Source organism: Lytechinus variegatus, chromosome 1 (genome assembly GCF_018143015.1).
Source record: "Lytechinus variegatus isolate NC3 chromosome 1, Lvar_3.0, whole genome shotgun sequence".
Lineage (NCBI taxonomy): Eukaryota > Metazoa > Echinodermata > Echinoidea > Temnopleuroida > Toxopneustidae > Lytechinus > Lytechinus variegatus.
Window position 1 is genome coordinate 14,695,093 of NC_054740.1, and position 27,895 is coordinate 14,722,987.

The window sequence follows — 27,895 nt, forward strand, 5'->3', positions numbered from 1 at the left end:
TTGACATATCTGGTGTGGATTATATTTTCCCATGACATATGCTGTGCTCAGAAGGAGGCAAGATGCAATTTGAAAGATAACGAGGAAAATCTTAAAATTTGTGTACAAAACAAATGGAGAGTTGTCCACAAAATCAGCCAATTAGTTCACGAATGACAATTTGAGGATGCCCATAGAAAGTAAAACAAGAGTTTTCAAACTCCCATAACTTGCTTATTTCATAACCGATTTTAATGAAACTTTTTTTAAATTGTCCCTCTCATGTTACTCTTAATTCCAAGAAGATTACTTCTCTTTTTGGGTTTTGGTTTCCTTGTATCGGTATTATAGAATTTACATTTGCATAATGCTGTAGAATGAGTTATCTATAAAAGCTCATGTAAGATTTTATGTAAAATATTTAATATCATAAGGAAGATAATCTTGGTTCTTCATCATAGAAGAACTCGAGTCCATGAAGGGGAAACAAAAAAAAACTAGGTCTCCCGTGCCGGGAATCGAACCCGGGCCGCGTGGGTGAAAACCACGAATCCTAACCACTAGACCACACGGGATTGCCATGTATGACGAGGTGAATGTAAGAAATATAAAGCTTACATATTGACATAGTGGATAAAAACGGGAATAAATATACCATGAAATTAATCTGTTTGTCTAAATATCATTATTTTCGAAAATTTAATGTGCCTGTAAAGAATATTTAAGCATTTACATCAAATGCTCAAGTTAAATAAATCTGACAATATCACATGATTACTTTTAGCAAGTCAGGTGACCACTCAATAACATTAGGCACGCACGTGATCGACCTAGTCGTCGAGCCTAATGCCATGGTATACCGGTACATGTTGCATGTTGAAGGCCCTACTCGGACATGTCGAAACTCCCGAAAATGCATATATTTTCAGTAACTCTTCTTTTTCTTTGGTTAAACGGGCTATATTTTGTGGAATGTGGGTTGCCACTTGTAATCAATACCTGGCCATTTACAAACGCAACAGAGAAGGGTGAGTAAATATTTTGTTTGGACAGTGCCACAGGAACAGACACAGCCACAGACCACTCATTCAATGAACAAGGTTATAATATAGGGGAAGGCGGGGTAAGTTGTGACAGTTTTTGCTTTTTGCATGTTAGAATTGATATGATTAATAATCTTGTCGAAATAAGTACCTTGCTTTGAAATTTCATTCTTCTGAAATATTTTCCACCTATATATAACTTTCTACCCCAACACTGAAAGTCATCGTGACCTTTGAAAAAACCGATGTCAAATGGCTCAACTTGCCCCATATATGGGGTAAGTTTGAGCCACCTTCTGGGGTAAGTTGAGCCACAAAAACTATGTACAAAATGTATGGGGGAGAACCAGCATGTCAATGTTTTGTTTAAAGTCTTTTCACTTGCTAATTCTCTATAAATACTAACATCCTGTAAAAGGAAAAGAGCAGTCATGTTAATTTGCTCCTTTCAGCCTGTATTTCAATCGATTTTTATGGTTTGTTTGTTTCTTAAGATACATTACCATAGGAATTACCATGGCTCAACTTGCCCCATGCTGTTTGGCTCAACTTACCCCAGTCCGAACTTAGTGCGATAATTTTGTATCCACACATTTATCATGCATCCATCATATAAAAGACTATGACAAGAATGAAGATCCATACCTGGACTAATAATGTTGTTATCATGTCTTTATTATATTTAAAGACGTGTGTGTTTATAAAGCACTTACCTATTTCACACTCTTTTTTACTTTTTTGGCTGAAATTCACATTTTTCCCTCTAAAAAACTACTTTTTGTTTCAAAGTTGGACACAATGTGGTGGGGTTAGGGGTTATGCTATGGGTCATCAATACATGACACCACCACAATGTCTGACTCATTCATTATTGGCCTGCGGCTGGTGGCTCAACTTGCCCCTATGCTCAACTTACCCCGCCTTCCCCTAACCTTGTTCTCACTTTATATTATCTCCATGTGTGGCCAAATAAGGGTGGCAATGTTTGGCTTATTTTCTCTTTTTCTTTGGGGTAAATGCTTGATTTTTTACACTGACAGTTTTCATTAGACCTGTTAATATTCATACAGCTTGTGTAGGCTCTTATTTAAATTTGATTCTTTATCTCATTATTTCTTAATTAAAAATAGAGATCAAAAAATGAAAATTTTCTTGCCATGTTACTTTCCACCAATAGAGGGCGTACACAAAAATATGCCCAATAATTCAAGTTTTTGAGCGCTCTGGTGAATGAAAAAATTAGACCCAAGTTACTAATGATAAATAAATTAAAACTGTATGGAAATTAGTAATTTTGGTCACAAAAGTGATATTTTAAATGATTTTTTTAAATGTGTGCTCAATACAGCATTGGCATACCATAGTCCTACCTGTAGATTCTCCACAGGCCAGATTATAGCAGTGAACAAGTGACACAGACCACAGTGGACTTAATCAATCATGAGACTGAGTGAGTGACGAACGTGTGACTTGAAATTTGTGAGCGTCGCCCCGAAGCTGCCCCGTTAGAGTAGACTACGCCTACGGGGCGTAGCGCAGACAGCTGGCAGCCGTCTGTTTCAAGGAGATTTAAAAAAAAGATTTTTAATCCTCGTACATAGTCGGCTCGCGATCGTGCAGCATGCAGCCGCCATTAGCATGATTAGGGGGTTAACAATGCAAAATATCCACAAAGGGGCTCATCGATTTTTGTCTTTAATTATCATAATCATAAAATTAAAGTTAAAGTCAGAGATCTGGAGTAGCCAGGCGGCTTCTAGAGAGTAAAAATCATTTACTAACGTAAGCTCTCATACGAAGCCAGGTCTTCCTGGTCATTGACCCACACGACGGAAGCCAAAACCTGAAACTTTCACCCCCGAGATTTCTACTTTCATTCTAAAAGATCTAGCCCTAAATCATGTACATGGGATAAAACTTCATGTCCGACATTTCTACACTCTCGTTGTTATTTTTTGAACAGGAACTCATCAAAAAAAATGAGAAAAATATTGTGAAAAGACGGAAGAGAGTTGCCCGATGTTTACGCCGCCATCTTGCTTCCTATTGTTCTTCACCAACGTTACCGACGCGTGCGTCGGGTAACGTTGGCGAAGAACAATAGGAAGCAAGGATGTCTTTTTCACGATAAGGCACGTTACGTACGTAACGTGATAAGTGTGTCAAAAACAAAAAAAATTAAGAAACTAAGAAAGGGTATCTATTTCGCTAGGAAAATTACGTGTTTAGGGTCCAATTTGCGGGGATAATAAAACAAAATTAAAATGTTTTATAAGGATGTCCTTTTTGCCCCAAAACTTCGTGTTTAGAGTCCAATTTTCGCCTAAAGAGGGCGCGCGATTTATATCCATATCAGAGACACGACAAGGGAAAGACTAGGCACCTACACTACTTCTACACGCAAATCGACGCAAGGCATTACGCGAAGTCCGTGAAGTGTCCAATCTTTTCATTGTATAGACTTTGGGATACCCTATACGTATTATTGAAGTTCGTTAAAGCTAGACAGCTGGCAGCCGTCTGTTTCGAGGAGTTTTTTAACATTTTATTTTTTTTTATTTCTCCTCGTACACAGACGGCTCGCTATCGTGCAGCCACCATTAGGGGACTTGCAATGCAAAATCCCCCCGTCGGGGCTCTTCAATTTTTGTCTTTAATGAATAAAAATTTTGAAAGTTAACACAACCAAAATGCAAATTCATATTCCCTCTTGGCATTAATTGCCCAAAAACGGAGAAAAATCAAGTTAAAAGGAACAAAAACAGTGACTTACCTCGGCTGTCGCGCAAATTCACTTCCCCGTTTTATCCGATCTTAAGTACCGGTACATACACGTATGGCCATTGAGTCCCCTGTACAGATCGCGCTAGAACTTCGGTCTCTGTATTTGGTAAGTGAAGCCAACGGAGTTCAGCTGAACAACCAACATAACAGAGACCGAAGCTTTTGGTCTAGTTAAAGTTTGTACTGCTGGTTTCTTTCCAGGCACGTATATTATTTTCATTTTTTTTTATTAGTCATCTTTTTAAATTCATTGCAAATAAGTGGTGTCATCACCAATAATATAATCTTTAATTATGTTTTTGAAGGTATTTCATTCATTGGTGCCCATAATTAGTAAATTAATCATGAGGATTGCGCATTCAAAGAATTTAGATACAGTTATAAAATTACCGAGGAGCTGAATCAAAGTTGTGAAATTATTAGCGCCACCAACGGGCTTCCTTGTATTTCCGTGGAAGAGACAAGCAAAGTCACTTTCGAGGCAGAGGTATGCGAAATTTGCTTTTTTTAATGATTATTATTTTATTATTATTTTCATATTTCTTCAATCTATTGCTACTTACCGGCAAGAGCCCCGGTGCGTAGCGAGAAGGAGTTTCGGCAAATATTACTTCAGCAATGAAGAGATGTTTGCAGACTACTTCGAAATCCAGGGTCAAACACGGTCTATTGTACGAGGTTAGTACATACTAACCTCGTACAATGTGTGAGTGGTTAAGGGTAGGGTTTCACACGCCAATACTTGTTAAGGGGTGCATTTTCAGAATATGGAAATTACGTGTTTAGGGTGCTTTTCGAGACCCCATGGTCGCGCATGGTATCCACTCGTGAATGGAAGTGGCCCCCCGGGCTTTTGATACAATGTAAGTTCGAAGAAAATATATGTTACCGATGAGTTATTCCCCAGGTTATTCCTAATTTTTTTAATTTTCTGCCGGAGAGGAAAAATGGCAGGAAAAGGCTTTCCGATTAAATTTTTGATATCCTGGCCAATCAATGCGAGCGATAAGTTCCGAACGCACACTTATCTACAAGCGCAAAGCAGCGGCACAAATCACGATATATAGCGACTGGTAAATATGTCTGTAAAGATGATGACGTCATACTAGATGGCAACTTACGTTGACCAACGAAAGGATCGAAGATGACAATGTTTCGATCATCATTTGAAAGGAATTAGCAGTAACTGTGGTCTACGGTACGATATTTCAAAATTTTAAACATATTTTCGTAAATATGGATGTGATTTCTTTTTCATAATGTGACATTTTATGTACAAAAAAATGATCAGAAAATCAGGTTTCCGCTAGATGTTAATCCAACGTTACTGCTAATACGTTGTCTGTACGTACGGGCCTCCAAGCTCTTCAGTCTATGTATTGGTGAGTGAGCCAACGCAGTTCAGCGGAACAACCAAAATACAGAGACTGAAGCTTTTGGTCTACTGACTGAGTCCTGGCTGTACAGATCGAGTTAGAACTATGGTCTGTGTAGTTTGCCTACCCTGTGTCTCATCATTATTCCATGTTAGTTGTACAATGTGGACTTCAATTTTTTTTTACATAAAAGAATGTTAAGAATTTAAGAGCCAGTAAAGTGAGCAGGGAAGAAATTGACTTTTCTAACTTGATTTCATTGTAAATTGCATGATTATAATGTATATGTATTGGTCTCATTGTAAAATGCATTAATAATAAATGATGTTTATGTTGTGATTATAATAATTATGATAAAGATTCTGATAATCACTGTAAATGTATATCAATTAAAAATGTCATTACAATTTGTACATTTTTTCACCTTGATACCTGGCGGGATGATTGTACATAGCATACTCAAATCCAGAAAGTTTGGGAGGATTTATCCCCCTCTTCCCCTGCCCCCGCCGTCTATGCCCGGAGCCTGGTCCCATGAGATTGACTTTTTGATTCATGTTTCCTTCAACTTTTCAATAATTTTTCAAATTTCCTGAAGCTTGGAATGTAATTAACAGAGGGGCCTCTGTACTAGATGCTGTGGAGGAGGGTTGTTCAGTCTGTGAGGTAGAGCAATGTGACTTCACTGTTGGCTATGGCGGAAGGTAAGTAATCATCATAAATGAAAAAAGAAAAATTATTGCTGGTGGATGACCTCTGATTAAGGGATACTTCGCCCGGATGATATAAATTCAATTTTTTGATGAAACAGGATGAATAAATTTTTTTTGCATAGAACGGGGTACGAAATTGAGGTGTCTGATTATTATTTTATATTAGATGGGTCTGAATGGAATACCAGAAATATTGCAAGAGGTAGGGCAGATATTTCCATGAGTTGCAGATGAGTGGAATATTGGCTGTAATTGGTGAAATATTTCTGGTATTACATGAAATATACAGCCATCCAATATAATTATCTATCCCACCTCACCCCCACCCCCCCCCCCCCAATTAAGGGATAAAAATTTGATTGAGCAACTCTTACCAATAATATAGTTAATATGGTCTCACTCCATAATATCATAGAGATGTGACTTACATGTAGTTAATTACATGTATGATGTCATTAAATACATGTTTCATTGTGCTCTATGCTGCGGATTGCATTGCTTTCTTTGTTGTACGATTTGTATATTTCATAATATCATGCGCGCAAAACTGATGAATAAGGTCTCATATTGAACAGCAAGTTTTGTACAGGAGCCTATATTTGTTGGATTCTAGTCCTCTTAGGAATGCACTCTCATATTGAACAGGTAGTTGATGCATACCAAAGTACATATACATATGTGTTTCTGTGTAACTGATAACACTGTATGATATCCACTGCACAAATAAAGTCACTTACATTTTTTGAAGAACTTGTATTTTGGGGAAATTGTATCAAACGAAATGTGGAGGAGGCGCTTGTCTATGATATCACAAACTTAAAACTTTGAAAATTCCTTTCTTCATTATTTTATTGAGGATTTATCATAGATTTGATATCAATTTCTTCAATTTCAGCTCTCATACTATTAGTACTGAGTGGGGATAATTTTATTCTCAGCTTTCTTTTCTTTTGTTTCTGTTTCATTGTAGTCCTGATGAATATGGGGAGACCACACTGGATGCTATGATCATGGATGGGTGAGGAATAGTTTTAATATATTTTATGTATATTCATTTAGAAACATCTTCTTCTGTAAGTGCTGGAGTCACTGGACATTAATATATTGAAGTAGTTTCTTACCCCATATAGTAATAATGATAGCAATGATGATATCAATATAGTGATGATGATGATAATGTAAATAGTGATGATGAGGGTGGTAATGATGATAGTTGTGATAAGGATGACATACATGTAACCAATGATGATTGAGGAGGGTGTTGATAATTATTTTGATAATTGACTATGGTGATTATTATGATAATGTACATGTAGTACACTGAACCAAACAACATTTCTGTTGCAGTTACATGTGCATGTACAGATCACTCACAAACTGAGCAATAATGTATTTTGAATCATATCTTGAATCTTTAATGAAGGGATACTCATACAGTTGGTTCTGTTGGGGGACTTCATCGCATTAAGAGTGCTATTTCAGTTGCTAGAGCTGTAATGATGTACACGAAAGAGACTTTGCTAGTGGGAGAATCAGGTTTGTACATTATTTTGTTCATACATGCATAGAAGTATTATTAGAAGTCCTACATGTAGTCTTAGTAGTAGTAATTGTACTAGTAGTAGTAGTAGTAGTAGTAGTAGTAGTAGTAGTAGTAGTAGTAGTAGTAGTAGTAGTAGTAGTAGTAGTAGTAGTAGTAATAGTAGTAGTGGTAGTAGTAGTGGTAGTGGTGGTAGTAGTAGTAGTAGTAGTAGTAGTAGTAGTAGTAGTAGTAGTAGTAGTAGTAGTAGTAGAAGTAGTAGTACATGTAGTAGTAGTAGTAGTAGTAGTAGTAGTAGTAGTAGTAGTAGTAGTAGTAGTAGTAGTAGAAGTAGAAGTACATGTAGTAGTAGAAGTAGTAGTAGTAGTAATAGTAGTCGTGGTAGTGGTAAATTGCAATTTGGCTACTGCCAACTCTTCCACTCACCACATCGTCTACTTTCATTTAGTCTAATGCCATTCTGTCTATTTAGTCCAATCATTACTTTGTCTAATTACCATTTTGTCTATGACCATTTCGTCTCATAACCAGTCGATCTAATATCTTTTTTCATTCATTTTGCACACTTAAACCAAATGGTATGGACTAAATAGCTATTGGACCAACAGTTTGAGACGAAATGATGATTGGAGGAAATGGCAGTTACCTACATGTGTGTGGATAGTGGAGGAACTGATGCCAAATGATAGTAGACGAGTTTACAGTTGGACGAATTGGCAATAGACAAATTCGAAATAATCCATAGTAGTAGTAGTTGTTGTAGAAATACTGCTTGTTGTACAGTTACAATTTTATCAATATTGAATGAGTTTGTGTTTGACTAAAGAGAAATGAAGGTCACAGCTAAATTTTCAGATTAAAGATAAGCAAATGAATATAGCTATGTAGATATTAAAGTGTCATCAATCAAATACACTTATGAGTTTCTATGTGGAAATATACCCTTGTATTTATTTTGAAGTAACTTTTGTAAGACTATTATGCACTCTGATTTATGCACGATTGAGTTGTTCAGAAGTCATAATGTTTAGGATCATTTAGATTGTAATTCTTATGTTGTAATTGCATTCTTCTTTGTTTCTTAGCCACCAAATTTGCAATCGAAATGGGATTCAAGCAGGAAAATTTAACAACAAACAAATCAAGGTATGTAACATTACAAAAATATGAATTCAATCATTTCAATCACAAGACTCTCATAAAATTCAACAGTCAGTCAGCAAGCCCTCAAAAAGTAGCTTCTTTTATCCAAGTGATATTCATGACGAGAGTTTTTGCATTGTTAATGAGCTTGGTGTGAACCAATACTCCTCTTTTCATTCAGCCATTGCAGGCTTGCAGCTCTCTAAATATTGACCAAATTTCATGTTTTTTGGTATCTTTATAAAGAAGAAAAATCATTTTTTCAGGTAATTTGTTTGGATTTTTAAAAAGATTTTGTAATATAGGGAAAAGGTTTGATCTTAAACATGAAACAAAATAACTGTTTTCATGCAACAAAAGTTGGTGTTTTTACACTTGATTTCTGTTTGAGCCCAAATGATTTTTAGATCGTGATAAAGCTGAAGATCTAAGCTGTAATATGTCTAAGAGGTATTTTAGATGGGTCAGCAGCCAGCTTTTTGTAGGCCAAGAATATTTAGCAGCTCAAAAACAAGAACACTGCGCTGTGATTGGTCATAGAGATCACACAACCATGCAAATTCCAATGTTCCCCACATTGGGCCTCTGCAAGGTCACACTCTCCATGTGGTAATCTCTTCAAATTACCCGCGCCTGTTGTTTGAAAACATTCAGCCAATCAGAAGTCTAGATTTTATGCTACTCAGAAATTTCAGAAATCTTGTCTTGCATCTTGATGGAAATGGCTGGCTGCTGACTCATCTAAAAGATGCCACATATCAAGAGTGACATTTTAGTAAGAAAGTATAGAGTTTAAGCTTTCTGATGATACAAGTAATATTTGTGCCTAAAACACAAAATTTTGCACAATTTGCAAGAGAAAGCAAAGGAAGAACATTCCGTTTTAGGCATCTTTTCATGCCTGAAATTCACTTATCAAAATATTTTATTCCAAAAAAATAACCAACCAATATAAGAGTAGTTTACTCTTTCCTATGGTACAAAAATCATCAATTTTACTCAAGGAGAAAATGGTTAAATTCTTTGAGAAAGAAAGTCTCACAATTCATGAGAGTTTGCAGGGATATGAATTCAGCCATGAGAGGACTTGGATAAATCTTGCTAATTTGCTCATTAGCATAGGGACTTGCAGACTGAATGTCAAATTTTACCATAAATACCCACAAATACATGTACCTACAAAAAATGAATATGTAAAAATTTTGCAGAAACCGTTTTTTTTTACGATATCAGCTTCCAATCTGACCCTTATTAGCATGTGAAATATTTTGGTCACTTGAAAATGGTATTGTATTACCGAACGAGGTGAGCTCTAATTTACTGCTCGATAGTCTGAACTTTCCTTCGCTTTGTCTATCAGATTAAACTTCAAATTTTTGTTTCAGATACTGACTTTTTCTTTCTTTTTTTTAAAGGGGGGGGGAGGTGAGTGAGATTATGATAAAATCTGATTCTGATGATATTCCATTTACAGATCTATGTGGGAGGAATGGCGAAAATCAAATTGCCAACCCAACTTTCGACAGGTAAGTTCCATGTTTTTATTGGAAATCAAATGAATAAACAAAGTAGTCGCGGCACTGTACATATAGCTTCCTGGCAGAGTATATATAGCCTGCTTTTAGTACATCTTTTGCTAATTTTACAAGAACACACTTGTAAAATTGTGGAGATTGGGTGGTCCTTTTTACGACCAACATACATGTACATATACGCCCTCAGAAGAATACATGGTGTTCCGTGGAACCACTAAACCCTAATTCTCCGCCATGGAAATACCTAAATATTGCTGTTAAATTGTGATGTTTCAAATGCTTTTTGATTGAACCTTTTATAAAATTAAAGGCCCATACTCTCAGAAGGGTTTTCAATTGTATCATGGATTATGCAGATTCTTGTATTATTAGCGCTTCAATTAAGCTGCCTTTGGTTTTGCCAAAAATGTGCATTTTTTATTGGACTTTTCTTAGTGAATGTGATGTAATAAGCATAATTTATGAACACAAATCTGCATAGTCCATGGTCAGTGGCAGACCATGACCCGGAGGAGACAAAGCATTGGAGGGGCACAGCATTGTTCACAAACAATACAGTGCCCCCTCCAATCATTGTCTGCTCAGGGTCACGGTCCGCCACTGTCCATGGTTGTGTACCATGGTATAATTGAAACCTCTGGAGAATATTGGCATAAATATTCCTAGCAACAGGCATCGAACTTGTACCAAGTTCCACTGCATAGTTTCAATGTTTTTCAGGCTTTTGTCTAGTAGTTTAGAAAGTTGTTGCTTTGGATACTTAACTCAATGACAACATTTATTGATATAAGACCATACATTTTAAAAATAGGTGATATTTGAGCAAATTTGGCTCCAAAACGGATGTATGTAATGTTATCCTTTGAAAGCGGTGACTTTTCAAGGTCTAAGTCATAAATATGGGGATTTTGTAGTATAGGTAGTCAAATCAGCAGTGGTTTCTTGCTATACACTTTAAAGAAAAATGAACCCAAAATCTAATAACACATAATATCATGGAAAATTAGAGGATAATCAAAATGAAACTACTTTAATATACACTCATCCGATTTCCCAGTAAGGTGTAACCCCTAATTACAGTTGGGCCTCTTCAGGTTCAGAAAGAGGTCACCATTTTCGCGGGGTTAGTTGAAAGGTTTGACTTCAGCATCATGTTTCATTTTCCTTTAAGAATTGTACATGATCAAATTCAGACTGAGAGGATTTCTGAAAATTTCATTTAAATCTCTTTAAATACCTCTTACAGAATGTGTCCCCTGACCCGTCAAAATCATGCGGTCCATACACCCCAGTGAAAAGAGATCACGTGATGTCAAACGAGAGAGGGCGCTATAACAAGGATGTCAGCAGCAAGAATCATGACACAATTGGTATGATTGTGATCGACTCTGATGGGCATATAGCAGGGGGTACATCCACGAATGGTGCCACTCATAAAGTGCCAGGGTAGGTCTAGTTCAAGTTTTGACTGTGAATGTTTGGATTCTTATCAGTCAGCCCGCAACACTGAGAAAAGTCCGCTATTTTATCGTACGCGTATGCAAGACTCTCGCCGGCTTGAATACGTAATGAGCTGGGAGACCGAATTTCTACTGCCCTTGTAAGACCCGAAACCATATCCCAATTACGTTGAGTTATATACCATTCGAAAGCTTAAGAGTTGTTCTTTCTCGTAAACCTAACCAATTTGAAGAATTAAACATTTAAAATATGATTAATTCGGATGAAAACCATAAAAAAATATGAATATTTTTCACCTTTAAACATGGGTAAAATAGACCAGCGTAAAGACCCGAAAGCAAAATGTTTGAGGTACAAGTTGAAAGAATATAATCTTACCTTTAAGAATAATGTCTGATTATATCACAAAATTGTTTGCACGGGTCAGGTGAACGAATAAATCATTGCCTTGCATAGTTAATTTTGACGAATATGACAAGATTCCAGGTTTCGCGAAAATGCGATCACCTGATTGGTCAGAGCTCCGAGTGCGACGATGAGAACGAACTTTCTCGAAGGACGACACTTTTTCCGTCAGGATTATTCCATGAAAACAAATGTTTTGTGAATGTCCCGTGCTAATTATGAAAATAATTCTATCATTATTCAATTCAAGGGATAAAACTGTTCTTCTAAGACAAAATTAAGCTTTGGATTTTGGTTATTTAGCCCGTGATTAATTTCTTCGGTCCCACGTAACCAACTTAGTGTATGGATTTCGCAGCTGACCGGCCAGGCATACAGGCGTTGCCAGTAGATCTCTACCGCGGAGATCTATGCTTGGCCTGCAATCTAGTTTCCCAGAAACAAAACCACATTTCGTATAAATTCTTGGATCCAGATATGAATGATAACATATTTTAAAAACAAAATTTAACAAACTAATAAAACAGACTTCCTTCTTGGAATTTTAAACCGACTGTCGGATAGTTTCGTAGTAAACCCATGTTATCCATTGCAGTTGAAAAACAGGAGAAATCATATTTTAAACTAAGGGGGAGGGGTTCAGATTGATCGAGCCATAGTGTTACATAGTGTTGTGCCTTGGGATTTACACCGATTGGATTCATGCAATGCACTGAATGACATGCAAAATCAATTTAACAATTAAATTTTTTTAAAGTTCTAGCATAGAATGTTGGATGAGTCTACACTGCATTTTTTACATTGGGGGGGTTGAAGCCAAAATTATTTTGATAACTTATGTATACAATAACATGACTACCATTAAATGATTTTGTTTAGTTACATAGTCCCGAGTCCATTGCAGAAAGTTCTGATCAAACACAATTTGCTTTTTAACCAATGAATGCACATAATTATAAGGAACTTGCGCTTGAAATTTGAGTTGCGTATAAACTTGACTCTTTCTGCAACGGGCCCCAGGAGAGTTCTAATAAAGCTATTCATAAAGCTACGCACAACTTCATGCACAACAGGAGCATATTCTCAAGCTTAGACGGCAGGGGGGGGGACCCGTCCCCCCTAAATTTGAGGCGGGGGGACGACCCCCCCCCCTAAATTTTTTGTTCATAACCTTTTTGGGGGGGGGGGTGATTGTGGTTGATACCCTTCTTTTTTTTTGCTTTCACATTTTTTACCTGCATCCATCCCATAATTTCAGGTGGTCCCCCTAAATTGTTTGCTTCTGCTCCCATTTTCTTAGGTGCTAATCCAGTTACAAAGAAATATATCATTCAGCACAAGAAAGGGTCACCACTTGTGTGCAAAGTCATTTGTAACTTACTTTATGAAACATCCATCCGTTCTGAAAACTTGTGTCGATTATAAGTGTTTTCACATGGTATTCAGCACATACATCAACAACAACAAACAAAAACATATCTATTCACTTTCCCACTCTTACACAGCTTAAAACACTGAAGGTTCAAAGTCAAACATGCACACTTCATTTTATCTTATTACTCTGGAGGCTCACAAAAATAAAAGACAACTGCTCTATGAAATTTCCTGTTGATATAAAATGTTAACACAACTTTATATAGAATAAAATCTTGAACACAATATTGCTACATGTAGGCACACATGAAAAATAGTGTCTGTAAGAGATCCTTAAATGCAATGGTAACAAAATGACTGCATACTAAAACGTTTGTTAAAAGGTAAAATATAATAGTCTCAGTATTGAATATCTTTTCACATTGCACTATGGTTTTCAGCCGAGAAAGATATCAAACCGATTTTGATACCGTTTTATAACAAAAATAGTTTCTGCCATTTCTTCAAAGACCAAACTGTCAAGAAAAGTTTGGTTTGACTTCGTGCAAATCACGACACAGATAAATATATATGTACACATGTAGATCTCAGGTCTAACTCCAAGAAAAGAAAAAATCTTGATGAAACAAGGCATACTAACATACATGTGCATGTAGAAATAAGTTCTTTAATTGTCAAATTAGTTGACAGGTCTTATATTTGGAGACAGCAATTAGTACTGCAAACAAATTTGTGAGCTCTTGTAACAATAAAACTCCATATACATGTAACATACGATGCAAACACAGCACATTGTGTGTCTTTTTTCCCTCTCTTGAATCTAAAGTCGCTAATCTTCTACGCACTTTGGGTTTTCTTACCAAAGTGGCAGGCTGGGATTGATTCTCAATACTGAATGATGGTGATGGGTTGTCAATAGAGGATGTATCTGCCTGAACAGGACCTGCATATTGCACATCAAGTTGCTCATTTTTGTGTAAAATTTCAGATGTTGGTTTTGGTTGCTGAGCCATGATGGATGTCCCATGTCAACTTCTAGATTTATCAAAAGTAACAGCAGCATATGGAGTGACAACATCAACATTATCAATGGACACAATGGTAAATGCAGATGTTTCAATTTCAGAGAGGGGCCCAGCTTGTGCACGTTTATCATGAATATCCTGTAAGAATCGATCTAATGTACTTTCAGAGCAAGAAAATCCTATTTGATTTAAGATCTTTAACAACTTTGTTGAATGAGACATTTTCTTGACACAGTTGGCAACAATGACATGCAAAGGGTAGTTGTTCTCATCATTTATGATGAATTGCAACAAGAGTATTGTAGCAACTCTTCTCTGTTTCCTTCTGTGACTGGCCTGCCCTTTTTCAGATGGAAACTGTACATATTCTTTAACAATATTCATGTCAGATTGCTTGAAAAATTTGATCTCATCCTGAGTAGATGTTATGATACAAATAATGTTCCAAATAAGGGGGGTGAATAAATCAAAAGCAGTCTCAAATTTGAATTCAGCTAAGGACATTGGGTTCGCAATAAAATGAGCGGTTATGTCCCTTCCTTGTTTGCGTAATAATTCATTGCATTCCAGTGCAATTTTTCTGAACTGCATATTACAATCTGATTCGGTATTAGTGAAGGAAAAAGATTCATCATCCATCATCTCAATATCATCACTTGATTGATTACTTTGGACCTTGTTGAGTTTTGAGTGTGACAAATGCCAAGCGCATAGAATATCTTCATGTGATAAATGTGAAGGATAATAAAACAAACCATATTTGCGTGCAATTCTGTGCGTAGACAAAAGATCACCAAACTTATGAATTATCCTACCGTTAAGATATGAAGGGCTTTTCTTCATATGTTCATAATACATATCTTCCTTGCATATTATTCTCAGTTTTGAAACATAGTATTTGTATACAGTTAAAAGCAAAAAACATTTATCTTTTTCACATAATGTACATACATACGAATAAACATCATACAACACTTTGTCTGGTATTGTTTCCTGAGTTGTCTTGTTAATTTCATGTTGTGCAGCTTCAATTTTCAGCATTTTTTGTAGTTCATCAATTGATGAAGCTGGTTTATTCATTTGTTTCAAAGTGTATCTGTAACATGAACTGCATAAAATACTCTCGGCATTAAGAGACAGATTTTCATTTATATTGTTAAGTCTCTCTTTATCTATGTCAACCATCGTTGCACATGAATACCTTCTGTCTTCCGTTTTAATATAATCTTCACAAACAGAACAGCATTCCCAATTCTGGAACCGTGACAGCTGTGTGCGGTGCTTTATACATAATGATAATGTTTCCGGGATTGAAATACATTTTAAGGAAAAACAATTATTGAATGATTCAAGAGTGCAATTACAATCTCTCTGAGATGTGTCAGTGCACATATCAAAAAACGATAAAAAACAAACACTCCTTTCTTTCTTCCTATGTTTTTGTGGAGTGTACATGGGATCCTTCAATTTTTTTGTGTATTTTGCCATGCATTTAGCACAAATACAACTTTCCATATCTACATGACATAAATTCTTAATGAGTTCAACTAATTCAACTGATTTTACATTTAACAGATGGGAATATTTAACAGATTTACAATTACATATCTTGCAAGGACCACATTCCTGCTTCTGGCATGCAGGTAAAAGCCTTTTCTTTACCCCAACGATGGATTGGAAGTATTACATGTAACATCAGATCTCAGCAACAAGATTGGTTCAGGAGGCCTATCTGTTGGCTGGGTTGGTTGGCTGTCATTAAATGATGGCAAGCTTGATGGTGAGCATGGCAAAGATTGACTGGAGTGCAAGCCTAGCAAAGGTTGAGTGGATGGTAAGATAGATGGTGAGCATGGCAAAGGTTGGCTGGACGGCAAGCTTGATGGTGAGCATGGCAAAGGTTGGCTGGACGGCAAGCTTGGTGGTGAGCATGGCAAAGGTTGAGTGGACAGCAAGTCAGGTGGCCTTCCAGAGGGCTGACGAACAATGCTGTCCGTCATTTTGGAAGCAGGTGTAGGAAACAAGATGGTCACTCCAGTAGCCTGGAAGAGAAAGGGGGAAAAATCATATTAACTCTTTTTAAAAAAAAATTCTTATTGTACATGTTATGTCATCTGCCCAGGTAATGATATTCTTGCAAAGCTCTGAGACATATATACATGTACATGGTACTACTAATACTACTACTAATAATAATATAGGATATTTATATTGCGCACATATCCACCTTATTAGGTGCTCAAGGCGCTCCTATATTACCCGGCTAAGCTAGGCGTTCATAGCGCACACAGCTTTCTAAGGTATTACTTAATACTGGTACCCATGCTAACATGCGTACTAACATGCTTTCCTTTTTAACAAGGCATATAAGTATGACCATATACTGTTAAGATTATATTAATATTTTTGTTAAAATACACAAGCCTGAATTCTGCAATTGGTAATTTCTTCAGGGCAGTGTTTAGAGATAGAGACGGCCAAGATATAAAGTTCACAAAAACAGGGAATTCTTGATCCTTTTGGTTAAATATATTGAGCATGGGTAAGGGTAAGCTCTATCAACTTGGATGTACATGTACATATTTATTGTACAGCTACTTATATGATATCATTTTGTGACTAACTTACATTTAATGAACCATCACTTGGCCTAGAACATGGAAACGTTGATGGCAAAGCACTATTTGGTGAATTTTCGGCAGAAAATGGTGACAGCTGAGATGGACGAAAGTGGGACTGATCCGTGCTAGGGACAGCTGATGCCTGTCAAGAAACACAGAGTTATAGTGTGTTAATTCAAGATAAAAAAAGCCCCTGAATGCAGCAAATATGTCATTCACAGATAAAAGTTTACATGGAAATTAAATGTACATTATTTGGACGAGCCCATACATTAACTTCCAAACTCCCCAATGTGTGAAAAAAAAAAAATGTAGTAGGCCAATAGTGTTTGTAGTACTGAACAGTGTTGTATTAGTATATGTGCACATGTCATGGTATGCATCAGAAAGTAATTTCATAATCATACACACTCACAATTTTGCTACATCCGGGAAAAGGCAAAGCAAAGCCAGGGAACTTACAACAGTCAATAGAAAGCGAAAGATGATGAAAAATGTTTTAAAAAATATTTTCAGTCTTAATAATATTCCAAAAGTAATGAATGGTCAAAATAGCTCAACAGTGATTTTGTTTCCTAAAGTCTAACCAACACACATTTGGTAGGCCTAATACGATACATTTCATTTTCAAATTCAATCAAGTGACCAAGATTCGCAAGAAATATTTCACATGCATTTGCGAGGGGTCCGATAGGAAGCTACTAAAAAGAAAAAAAAAATGGCAAAATGTAGTAGGCCTAGGCCTACTGTAGTCGATAATTTATGTACTAATGAAAGTCTGGTGAATTTTATGAGAATAATGTGTTCGATATGATTGAATTCATGAAAAGTGTGCGGTAATACGATCCACTGGCACTACTAGTCATACAGTTGTTATCTGTCCGGACGATCAATTTTAGAAAGTCATTTGGAAAAAATTACAAGTGAAGTTTCAATTTTTAGTACAAAATGTTAGGAAATATTGTAGAGAACAAAATACATGATTACAGCTATTGAATTGATATTTTTAGTGTAATCCAAAGACAAAAAAGAAGGCTTCAAAATTATAAAGTGTCCGGACACCCGACCCCCCATCTAGTATGGCAGTGAGTCCAAACTTCGCGCGTGTCCAAACTTTGCGGACGGTCATTATCTCCAAACAGGGGCGTCGATCCATTTTTCAGATTGGGGGGCAAAATCCTGAATCAACTTTCCAAAGGCAAAACAAACAAACTTACACACACATATATATATGCATATATATATATATATATATATATATATATATATATATATATATATATATATATATGTGACTCATGAGATATAGACACATATCTCACCAACAAATTAATGCGAGCGCGAAGCGCGAGCTGAAATTTTTTAATATACTGACATGAAACTTTGACAGGAAAAAGGTACTTGTTTTATTGTTTAGGACTGTTTGTAGTAACTCAAGAAGAGGATAGATACATGTACATGTATATCTAACTACACAGATAATGCGAGTGCCGAGAGCGAGCCCTGAAAGCTTGATATTCGAAGCATTTTTGGTAATAATGATTAAGACGGGTATCTATTAAAGAACAATAAATGCGAGCGTTAAAAAAAAAATATTTTTTTTTGATATTTCGATCTGAAAAAAGACAGTTTAATGGACGTTTTTGATAAAGAACAAGATATATATCCAACAAAAAAATTATTGCAAATCGAAGCGGGAGTTCTGTTGAGGTTTAAAACTGAAAACGGGACAGTCTATTCACTTATTTAATCTTGGAAAGTATGGGTTTTTGCTACATAAATGATGCGAGCGCGAAGCGCGAGCTGAAAATTTTGATATTTCAATCTAAAAAGCGGACATTTTGAGCACAATTTTAAATAAAGAACGAGTTGGTATCTCAATCTCGCTTGCTGATTTCTGTGTAACATTACAATCTTATTTTATTTTTACACATCGGTGGAATTATTGGGGGGGGCAAAACGACATGTTTGCCCCCCCAATATTTTCATTGGTGGGGCGATCGCCCCCCCTGCCCCCCCAGGATCGACGCCTCTGTCTCCAAAACTAGCCAATATCCATAAAATCTGACATCATCAACGTGAAAAGCGACCTGAAATTACCCTTCGGTGAAAGTTTCTTTAGGATGAGTTCAGTATTCAAGAAAATATTGGCAAAAGATCGGCAAATTCGTCACCGCTGGCGACCGTTTTGAAGAAATCAACAAGCATCATGATATCACCATTTTGCAAGCAGAAATCATAAAAAATGTGAGTTAAATATGGTACTAACCGATTCCATAGCATTTTGCCATCAATCTGATATAAATATTTCACTTTTTGAGCTTGAGTTTTTGTTTAAATCTCCACAAAAGCTTTGGTGCGCGAAGTTAGGTCACACTTTTTCTGAACGGTTTTCCAGCACAGCCCGCATTCGCCGATCGGAATAGAATTTTGAGATCGCGATACCGGCGAAACCCCTTGACCTACTTTACATTTTCTTCCATGATTTTATAGTTTACGATCTTGCCGTCAATGTGGTAACTATTTCTTGAATTGGTTTTGTATAAATTATGAATATTTTGTGAACAAAATTAAGCCTGATGAATATTTTTGAAAAGTGCGCGAAGTTTGGACACCCCATCATAATACACTGGCACATGCACTGGTGCAGCACACCGTACCGTATACGTGGGACTGACATAAGATTTCTGCAAAATACAAACACGCGCCAACTTACCTTCCGCTTTACAATATCCCGCGCCAATCTATCAGAATATTCCTCCAACTTCCGGTGAAAAAAAGAAGACGAGATTTGTGATTTTTTAATGTTTTCACGTCCGAAAGCAAAATACTTTAACCAGCACTCCAACTCAATTCTATTTTTCTCAAAGCATGTGCCAATCTGAAGTAATTTTTGTGAATGCACGGGTCAAGTGATCAAAAAACGTAAGTTGATGCAAATTTTACTTTAAAAAAAAAAGCTAAAAATATTTTGTTTCTTAATATATTTTTTAAATTCATTTTAAGGTGAAATGTAAAAATTCATACATCAAAAGATAGATAATTTTATACTGATCATGTTGAAAGATAAAGAGGATACAAATTATGGTGTCTAACTTCATTTATATCCCATACAGTATAAGTATGCATTTCTCGCTACGAATCTTTCAGACGAATCTCGCGACAAAACAGCGACGGTGCTGTCACGAGACCGTACGATAAATCCCGCTCAAATAGCTCATTACGTGCGGCGTTGCGCTCTGACTGTTATTAAGTATTTTTTTCTTGTTTAAATTTGTTTATAGAAATCTTGCATACAAAGTACTCATTGCTCTTAGTCATAAAGTTTAAAGTAATACTGAATTAGTGAATGTATGTATTGTAACCTATGCGAAAAATTGCACTATAGTTACCAAATGGAAAATATTTGTGTAAACTTGAAATTAATGATTTTTCTGTATATGTATATTAATATATTTTTTTGCTATTTTGATAGGAGAGTTGGGGATTCCCCTATTGCTGGATCAGGTGCCTATGTAGATAGAGAAGTGGGCGGGGCAGCTGCAACAGGGGATGGTGATGTAATGATGCGATTTTTACCAAGGTGAGACAATAGAAGCATTAATCCTATCTTAACTGGGCTATTTCGGACCAACATATAAGTGGGGGTCAAATTGACCCTGCCCCCCTCAGATCTCGGCCGTAGAGCCGGATGTAAACTCCAAGACTGTATAGTAAAATTTTCAAAAAATTGATCGCTTGTATATTTTCATTGATTAATTATGCAAATAGGCATATGAAATTTGCCCTAAATTCGTTTTTTGTTTATGTCTTTGCCTTTAACTCACTTCATATAGCTAGTGCAATGCTAATTTTAAGTGAACTTATCAATTTCTACATTTCTAACAAAAATCTACAAAAAAATTGCCAAAAATAAAATTCATTTCTTATGTACATGTATTATTATTTTTCAAATTCTTGTGTATTTGTTTCTTTCAACCCTTTATTTTTTATTGTTTTTTAGATGAAATCATTGCGATCATAAGTAACATAATAAATCCATCTAGAACAACAGAAGTAAAAATAATCATGCATTTATGATTTTTCGTTAAAAAAAACAATTTGCATTGGCTTCGTACACAGAATCACGTTTTTGAGCAAGTTTGGGACAGACATTGTGTTATTTTGGACTTCAAAGTAAAAAGTCAAGGAGCGGCGCATTCAAAAAATATTGTGCGGTGGCATATCGTCAAAATTTGTTGAAGGGGGCCAAATTGACCCCGCCCCCCAATTTAATGAAGGTTAATAGTATGATATGTGCAAGTCCAGCGGAATGGGAAGGGGGGGGGGCTGAGGGTGAGCTTCAGCCCCCTTTTGTCTCCCCTGCATTGCATAGTGAGTTTCAGGTCACATGACCAAAGTCAAAGGTCATTTAAGGTCAACAAACTTCAGCCACTTTGAAGGTAATTATTAGATTGCTGTCATAACTTTCAAAGTCTACTTAGATATAGTTTTTAAAATGTGGATATAGAGGGGCAATCAAGTATCACTGACAAAAATCGCATGATCAAGGTCAAATGTCATTTATTGTCAATGAACTTTGGCCAAATTTGGGGTATCTGTTGAATTACCATCATAACTTTGAAATTTTATGGATCTGATTCATGAAACTTTGACATAATAGTAATCAAGTATCACTGAACATCCTGTGCAAGTTTCAGGTCACATGACCTTGGTCAAAGGTCAGTTGACTTTGTCCATGTTGGGGGTATTTGTTGAATTACCATCATAACTCTGTAAGTATATTGGTCTAGTTCATAAAACTTGGACATAAGAGTCATCAAGTATCACTGAACATTTCATGCGAGTTTCAGGTCACATGACCAAAGTCAAAGGTCATTTAAGGTCAAACTTCAGCCATTTTGAAGGTAATTATTAGATTGCTGTCATAACTTTCAAAGTTTACTTAGATATAGTTTATGAAATGTGGATATAGGGGTAATCAAGTATCACTGACAAAATTGCATGATCAAGGTCAAATGTCATTTATTGTCAATGAACATAGTATTGTATCATTATATGAATGGTGTGTTTTAGTGAAAAATGATTAGCAGGCCTTTATTTCTTTAACCCTTTGTGCGCTGATGTTGCAATCTTGCACATTCCTACAATTTAATTCAGCAATTGTAATGTTTAGTTTTCTCCCTACCATCAAATTAGATAATAAAAGGCAATAGTTCTTGGATAACATCTATATAATAATAATAATAAGTATCAATGGTGTAATATGGAAATCTTGAATTAAGGAAAATAACATGGAAACAATTATCATTATTATCCCCGAAAAAAATGAATTCAGCGTGCAAAGAGTTAACTAGATCCGTATATTGAAACTTCCAGTTACTGTATTTCCAAACTTTAAATCAGCCATGGAGAGCTATGAAAATAATAGCACCAAGCAGGATATCTTAATTTTCCTGCTTGATTCAGCTTGAATTTCTCAAAATTATTTCTTTTTTTTTTGTTTCCACAGCTATCAGATTGTGGAGAATCTAAGGAACGGGATGGCACCTGACAAAGCATGTCTGTCTGCGCTTGAGAGAATCATCAAATATCATCCAGATTTCAGCGGTGCTCTTATAGCTGCTACCATCAATGGAAAATATGGTAAGTTCAGGAAGAAAATAACACAAGTGCCAAGGGCAGTTTAGCCCCTTCAAATAAGGGGAGGGGAACATGAAGGCCCCCTTGACATTTCAGATCATTTCTCTGGAAGGCACACAGATATGGTTGTCCCTTAAATTTTACGAATGTTTGCTTTGCCTCTCTCCACTTTTGCAGAGCTGCCAACTTGTACTGATTTTTGTCTCACCTGCGAAGCAAAGTGAGACTATAGGCGCCGCTTTTCCGACGGCGACGGCGGCGGCGGCGGCGTCAACATCAAATCTTAACCTGAGGTTAAGTTTTTGAAATGACATCATAACTTAGAAAGTATATGGACCTAGTTCATGAAACTTGGCCATAAGGTTAATCAAGTATTACTGAACATCCTATTAGAGTTTCATGTCACATGACCAAGGTCAGAGGTCATTTAGGGTCAATGAACTTAGACCATGTTGGAGGAATCAACATCGAAATCTTAACCTGTGGTTAAGTTTTTGAAATGTCATCATAACTTAGAAAATATATGGACCTAGTTCATGAAACTTGGACATAAGGTTAATCAAGTATCACTGAACATCCTGCATGAGTTTCACGTCACATGACCAAGGTCAAAGGTCATTTAGGGTCAATGAACTTTGGCCGAATTGGAGATATCTGTTGAATTCCCATCATAACTTTGAAAATTTATGGATCTGATTCATGAAACTTGGACATAATAGTAATCAAGCATCACTGAAAATTTTGTGCAAGTTTCAGGTCTCATGATTAAGGTCAAAGGTCATTAGGGTCAATGAACTTTGGCCGAATCGGGGGTATCTGTTGAATTACCATCATAACTTTGGAAGTTTATTGGGCTAGTTCATTAAACTTGGACATTAGAGTAATCAAGTATCACTGAACATCCTGTGCACATTTCAGGTCACATGACCAAGGTCAAAGGTCAATGAACTTTGGCCGAATTGGGTGTATCTGTTGAATTACCATCATAACTTTGAAAGTTTATGGATCTGATTCATGAAACTTGTACATAAGAGTAATCAAGTATCACTGAATATCCTGTTTGAGTTTCACGTCACATGATCATGGTCAAAGGTCATGTAAGGTCAATGAACTTTGGCCATGTTGGGGTTTTTTGGTGAATAACCATCATATCTCTGTAAGTTTATTGGTCTAGTTCATAAAAAGTGGACATAAGAGTAACCATGTATCACTGAACATCTTGTGCGAGTTAGAGTAGTATTCAAAGTCAGCACTGCTGCTATATTGAACCGCGTGATGCAGGTGAGACGGCCAGAGGCATTCCACTTGTACTGATTTTCTGTATTTAGTACTGAAAAATGAGAAGAAAACTGACGGTTTCAGAATGGAAAATATTGATTTCTTAAGTTTCAGTTTTATGCGCTATCCTGTGATATTTCTTTGAAAATACTGATTTCCCCACCAAAATATTGGTTTTCATCTGTTAGAATACTGAAATGTCCTTGTACTGGATGGCAACTCTGCTTTTGAGACTACATTTGTAACATACCGCTGTAGCATGGCAACCCAGTCTTTTTTAACACAATTTCATGCCGAAAAATGACGCCTGTAGAGTATCTGCCCTACCTGCCAATACACGGAAAGGAAAATAGTTTTCCAGTCCTTGTTTATGGCCCTACATGTAATTTCTCTTGCATTTATGAAATATTTTTATTCTTGGCTACCCCAATCAAGGAAACGCGATAAGCCTTTGTGGCACACGTGCACAAATATCGCGGTTGCCAATAATGGTAATGAATTTGGATTGGTTCTTTGTAACTAACCAATCTAGCAGTGACTTAATATGAGATCTCGTTTATAATACAATTCATTGCCAAAGCTTTCTTTGTATTTAGCCAACCCAACAGTGAATTGAATGAGATCTTGTCTGTAATACAATGCCTTGTCCAAGCTTTCTTTGTACCCAACCAACCTAGCAGTGAATTGAATGAAATTTTGTCTGTAATACAATGCATTGCCTAGCAATGTATTCATTGGGACCTTAACTGTTATACAATGCCTTGCCCGAGCTTTCTTAGTACCCAACCAACCTAGCAATGAGACCTTATCTGGTATACAATGCCATGCCTAAGCTTTCTTTGCATCCCCAAAACCTAGGTATTCAATGGCACATTATCTGTAATACAATACCTCGCTCAAACTTTCTTTGTACCTAGACATTCTAGCAATGTATTCAGTAGAACGATATCTGTAACTACAATCCATTGATGATGAAGATGATGATGGCAGTGATGTTGGTGATGATGATGATGATGATGATGGTAATGATTACGATGACAATGATGGTAATGATGATGATAATGGTAATGATGATGATGGTAATGATGATGCTGATAATGATGATGCTGATGATGATTATGAGGAGAATAAAACTATCGGTTTAAAAACATTGTGTTTATTGTGTTGTATTTCATTGTCATTCATTTCTCATAAATATTCCTGTTTCTTATCTCTTATAGGTGGAGCTTGTCATGGTTTTTCATCCTTTCATTACTCAGTCAGGGACCCATCGATGTCCTCAGTCCAAGTCATTGAAGTGCCTTGCTCATCGTTCCCTCATGTCATCACTTACAATTCTTCAAGTATTGATTAAAGGACAAAACCCTATCAACTATCTTTATTGCACATAGCCAATGATGAGCGATATTGACTATCAACATCAAAATCCTGAGTAAATTTGCTACGACTTCCAGTAGCAAACAGTGCAGCAGCTCCACTCAGCGCCATCATAAACAGCCAGGAAGCTTCACCTGAGTATGAAAGTTCAAATTCATTGTTTTTCTAGTGCTACCAGATTTTTGAATTGTTTGCACAGTCATATAGATTAATTTCAGTGATAGACAGTTCGACAACTGAGAGGAATTTTGAACAGTCAAGGTATTCCCAACGCTGGGAAAAGATGACAAAAACCACACTGGAAAAACTCCTCACAGCACGTCTGGGTTTACGAAAGGAAGCTTTTGCTATTGGAAGCATGATTATTGGCTATATGTGATTAGAAGAATGATTTAAATGGGTTCATGTTTTGGTCATTTAACTTCTTTGTCAGTATCGACTTCATTTTATATCTATTCACCGTTTCTCTTGCAGTTTAATTACGCGAATTTGATCCTGAAGAAAGGCAGAAATATGAAAAAAGACCATGTCTCTGTTGATCTTGACAGAGTCACCCATTTTAGTTCAGCTACCAATACAAAATGTAAACACAATAGGAATTCCATTTGCCTGCTTAAATAACAGAAGTTTAGTAACAAACGGTTGCAAAACACTAATAATTACGGCAAAGGTTTGTGGCACCATTGTACTCATGCTATGCACATGTCACTGAAATTTGAGTCGAAGAGCAATGCAATACTTTATATTTTCACTAATCTTGAATAGGGAGAAGATGTATTGTCAAATGTCTTTCATGACAATGAACAAAGCAGTTTCACCTTTGACTCTGTGGACTAACAACATATTTGCAATTTTTTGTCAGCTCCATCAGCTGTTTGGACGAAGACCTCCCAGCTGTTCATTGTAATTTGCTGGCATTTTTCAATAGATTTACCATGCTCTTGAATCTGTTGTGGTTGCAAACACTCCCTACTGTCATATCATGTAAAACATGAAGTACTTCTTGTTTGTAATTTGTTATGATGAAAAGGAAATATTAAAGGACAGGAAATATGTTTTGTGAATGTAACAGAAACCTGTTTATTTGTCTGTTCACTTGGTTCCTTCTCTAAACCCCTTTTCCTTTCTATATATCCGCTCCTTTGTTTCTCTTGGACTTTGGCTACAAGGGTTGAGTTCAAGATGCATTTTCCGAGCACTTAATTAGATGCCACTTGCAAATCCTCCCTAATTCCGATTTCAAAATGTTGGTACTTCTGCCATGGCAACAGGCCCCCAAAGTGTTCAGATTGCAGTAGATGCTAATAATACGAGTTTTAGGAGGCTCTGACGACAGATGTCTTGCACAAGAATCTCTTGTTTGGAACCACTGCTGTGATGTGAACAAAACAGACTTCATAACTGCAGTACGCTACTCAAAGCAAACACATGAACGTAATCACACAACATATTTATAAGCAAATACATGCAGTATTTATTACCGACTTACAGTCAATTCACATCATTCAAGAAATAACCAATAATAAGAAAAATAAAGGCCGTTTCTTGTGTAAAAAAGGGTGTATGAAAGTTTGTATCTCTTGTGTTTGAAAGATAGGAGTAAATTGATAAAATATTCAGTGAATTCTAATTTCCTATCTATCAAAATAATGGATACAAATTGGGTAAATTCTAGAATATTGCTAGGAAAGTGCATAATAATTCTAGTTGAATTCATTTACATTACTAAATCGACTTATTAAAAATCATGATTAAAACGGAAGTAACACAAAAGGTGGGCAAGAATCGTTATCTCTAATAATACAAAAGACATTATGGAAGAGAAAATTATTAGACATTACATCATAGGAAGACAATACATTCACTCGCTTTACTACAATTTCGCCAGTGAATTCATAATCGCCATTCATCGACAATTACATGGTCTTTAAAAGAACGAAAACCCAAGATCAACATGAACTTTAACAGCAAATCATGACCATACATGTACAAACAATTTCATCACCATAACTCCCATGTGCGGCTACATTGCTGCTACAACTACCACTAGAGTAAAATATGTAGGCCTCTCCATCAATACTATTATTCATCTTCAAGTGCACTTCTGCAATCACTCTGAAAGTCCATCTTATTGCTTTATTTCTGTACATTTCTTGATTATCTTGACCTGAAAAATAACAGGTATCTTCTACTGCCATTACTGCACAAAAAAATCACATCAAGTCTATGGTATAGCTGGCCATCAAAAAGCCTCTAAATAGGGTGATTTTGAGAAGAGCAGTGTTTGATCATTTTTCTGCCAAGCAAATCCATTTGTTGCACAAATTGTAAGTGATTCATTAAATGGGCTGTCACTCTTGAATGTTTTAGCTGGTGTATGACGATGCACGTAGACTATGGCAAGCCACTTTCTCCATAAATCCTGTTCATGATATCAAGAAGTGCATTTTGCTAACGTAAAAAAAAAAATCATTCTAATACCTAATAATGAAGAATCATTTGTGTTGTTGACAAAAGGCAATTTGTGCTACCAAGAAAGGGGAAAACGGCTTGTCAGACTATGTACGTCGGCATACGCTGGCTAAAACGTTCAGGCAT

General features: G+C 36.3%; 2 protein-coding genes and 1 non-coding gene across 4 annotated transcripts; 1 reads left to right on the forward strand and 2 right to left on the reverse strand.

Annotated features, from left to right (window-relative positions):
- Nucleotides 1–482: 482 nt before the first annotated feature.
- Nucleotides 483–554, reverse strand: TRNAE-UUC. The gene has a single exon. It is a non-coding gene; the product is annotated as a tRNA-Glu (tRNA).
- A 239-nt stretch (nt 555–793) lies between these two features.
- LOC121406951 (N(4)-(Beta-N-acetylglucosaminyl)-L-asparaginase-like) lies at nt 794–27,494 on the forward strand. Of its 2 annotated transcripts, none has more exons than XM_041597828.1 (10): nt 794–1,007; nt 5,781–5,886; nt 6,866–6,913; nt 7,319–7,431; nt 8,521–8,581; nt 10,053–10,104; nt 11,360–11,559; nt 20,475–20,582; nt 22,512–22,645; nt 25,141–27,494. In XM_041597828.1, exons 1-10 carry the CDS (start codon nt 875–877, stop codon nt 25,272–25,274), a joined length of 1,089 nt encoding a protein of 362 aa, XP_041453762.1. In that variant the 5' UTR covers nt 794–874; the 3' UTR covers nt 25,275–27,494. The 2 variants fall into 2 exon arrangements, with proteins under 2 accessions (XP_041453762.1, XP_041453768.1); XM_041597834.1 differs by lacking the exon at nt 794–1,007 and adding an exon at nt 2,384–2,472.
- LOC121406941 lies at nt 13,581–20,242 on the reverse strand. Its single transcript, XM_041597819.1, has 3 exons — nt 19,716–20,242; nt 17,007–17,141; nt 13,581–16,420 (listed from the first exon to the last, which is right to left on the reverse strand). The coding sequence occupies exon 3, from the start codon at nt 15,891–15,893 to the stop codon at nt 14,382–14,384; it is 1,512 nt and encodes a 503-aa protein (XP_041453753.1). The 5' UTR covers nt 15,894–16,420; nt 17,007–17,141; nt 19,716–20,242; the 3' UTR covers nt 13,581–14,381.
- Nucleotides 27,495–27,895: the final 401 nt, after the last annotated feature.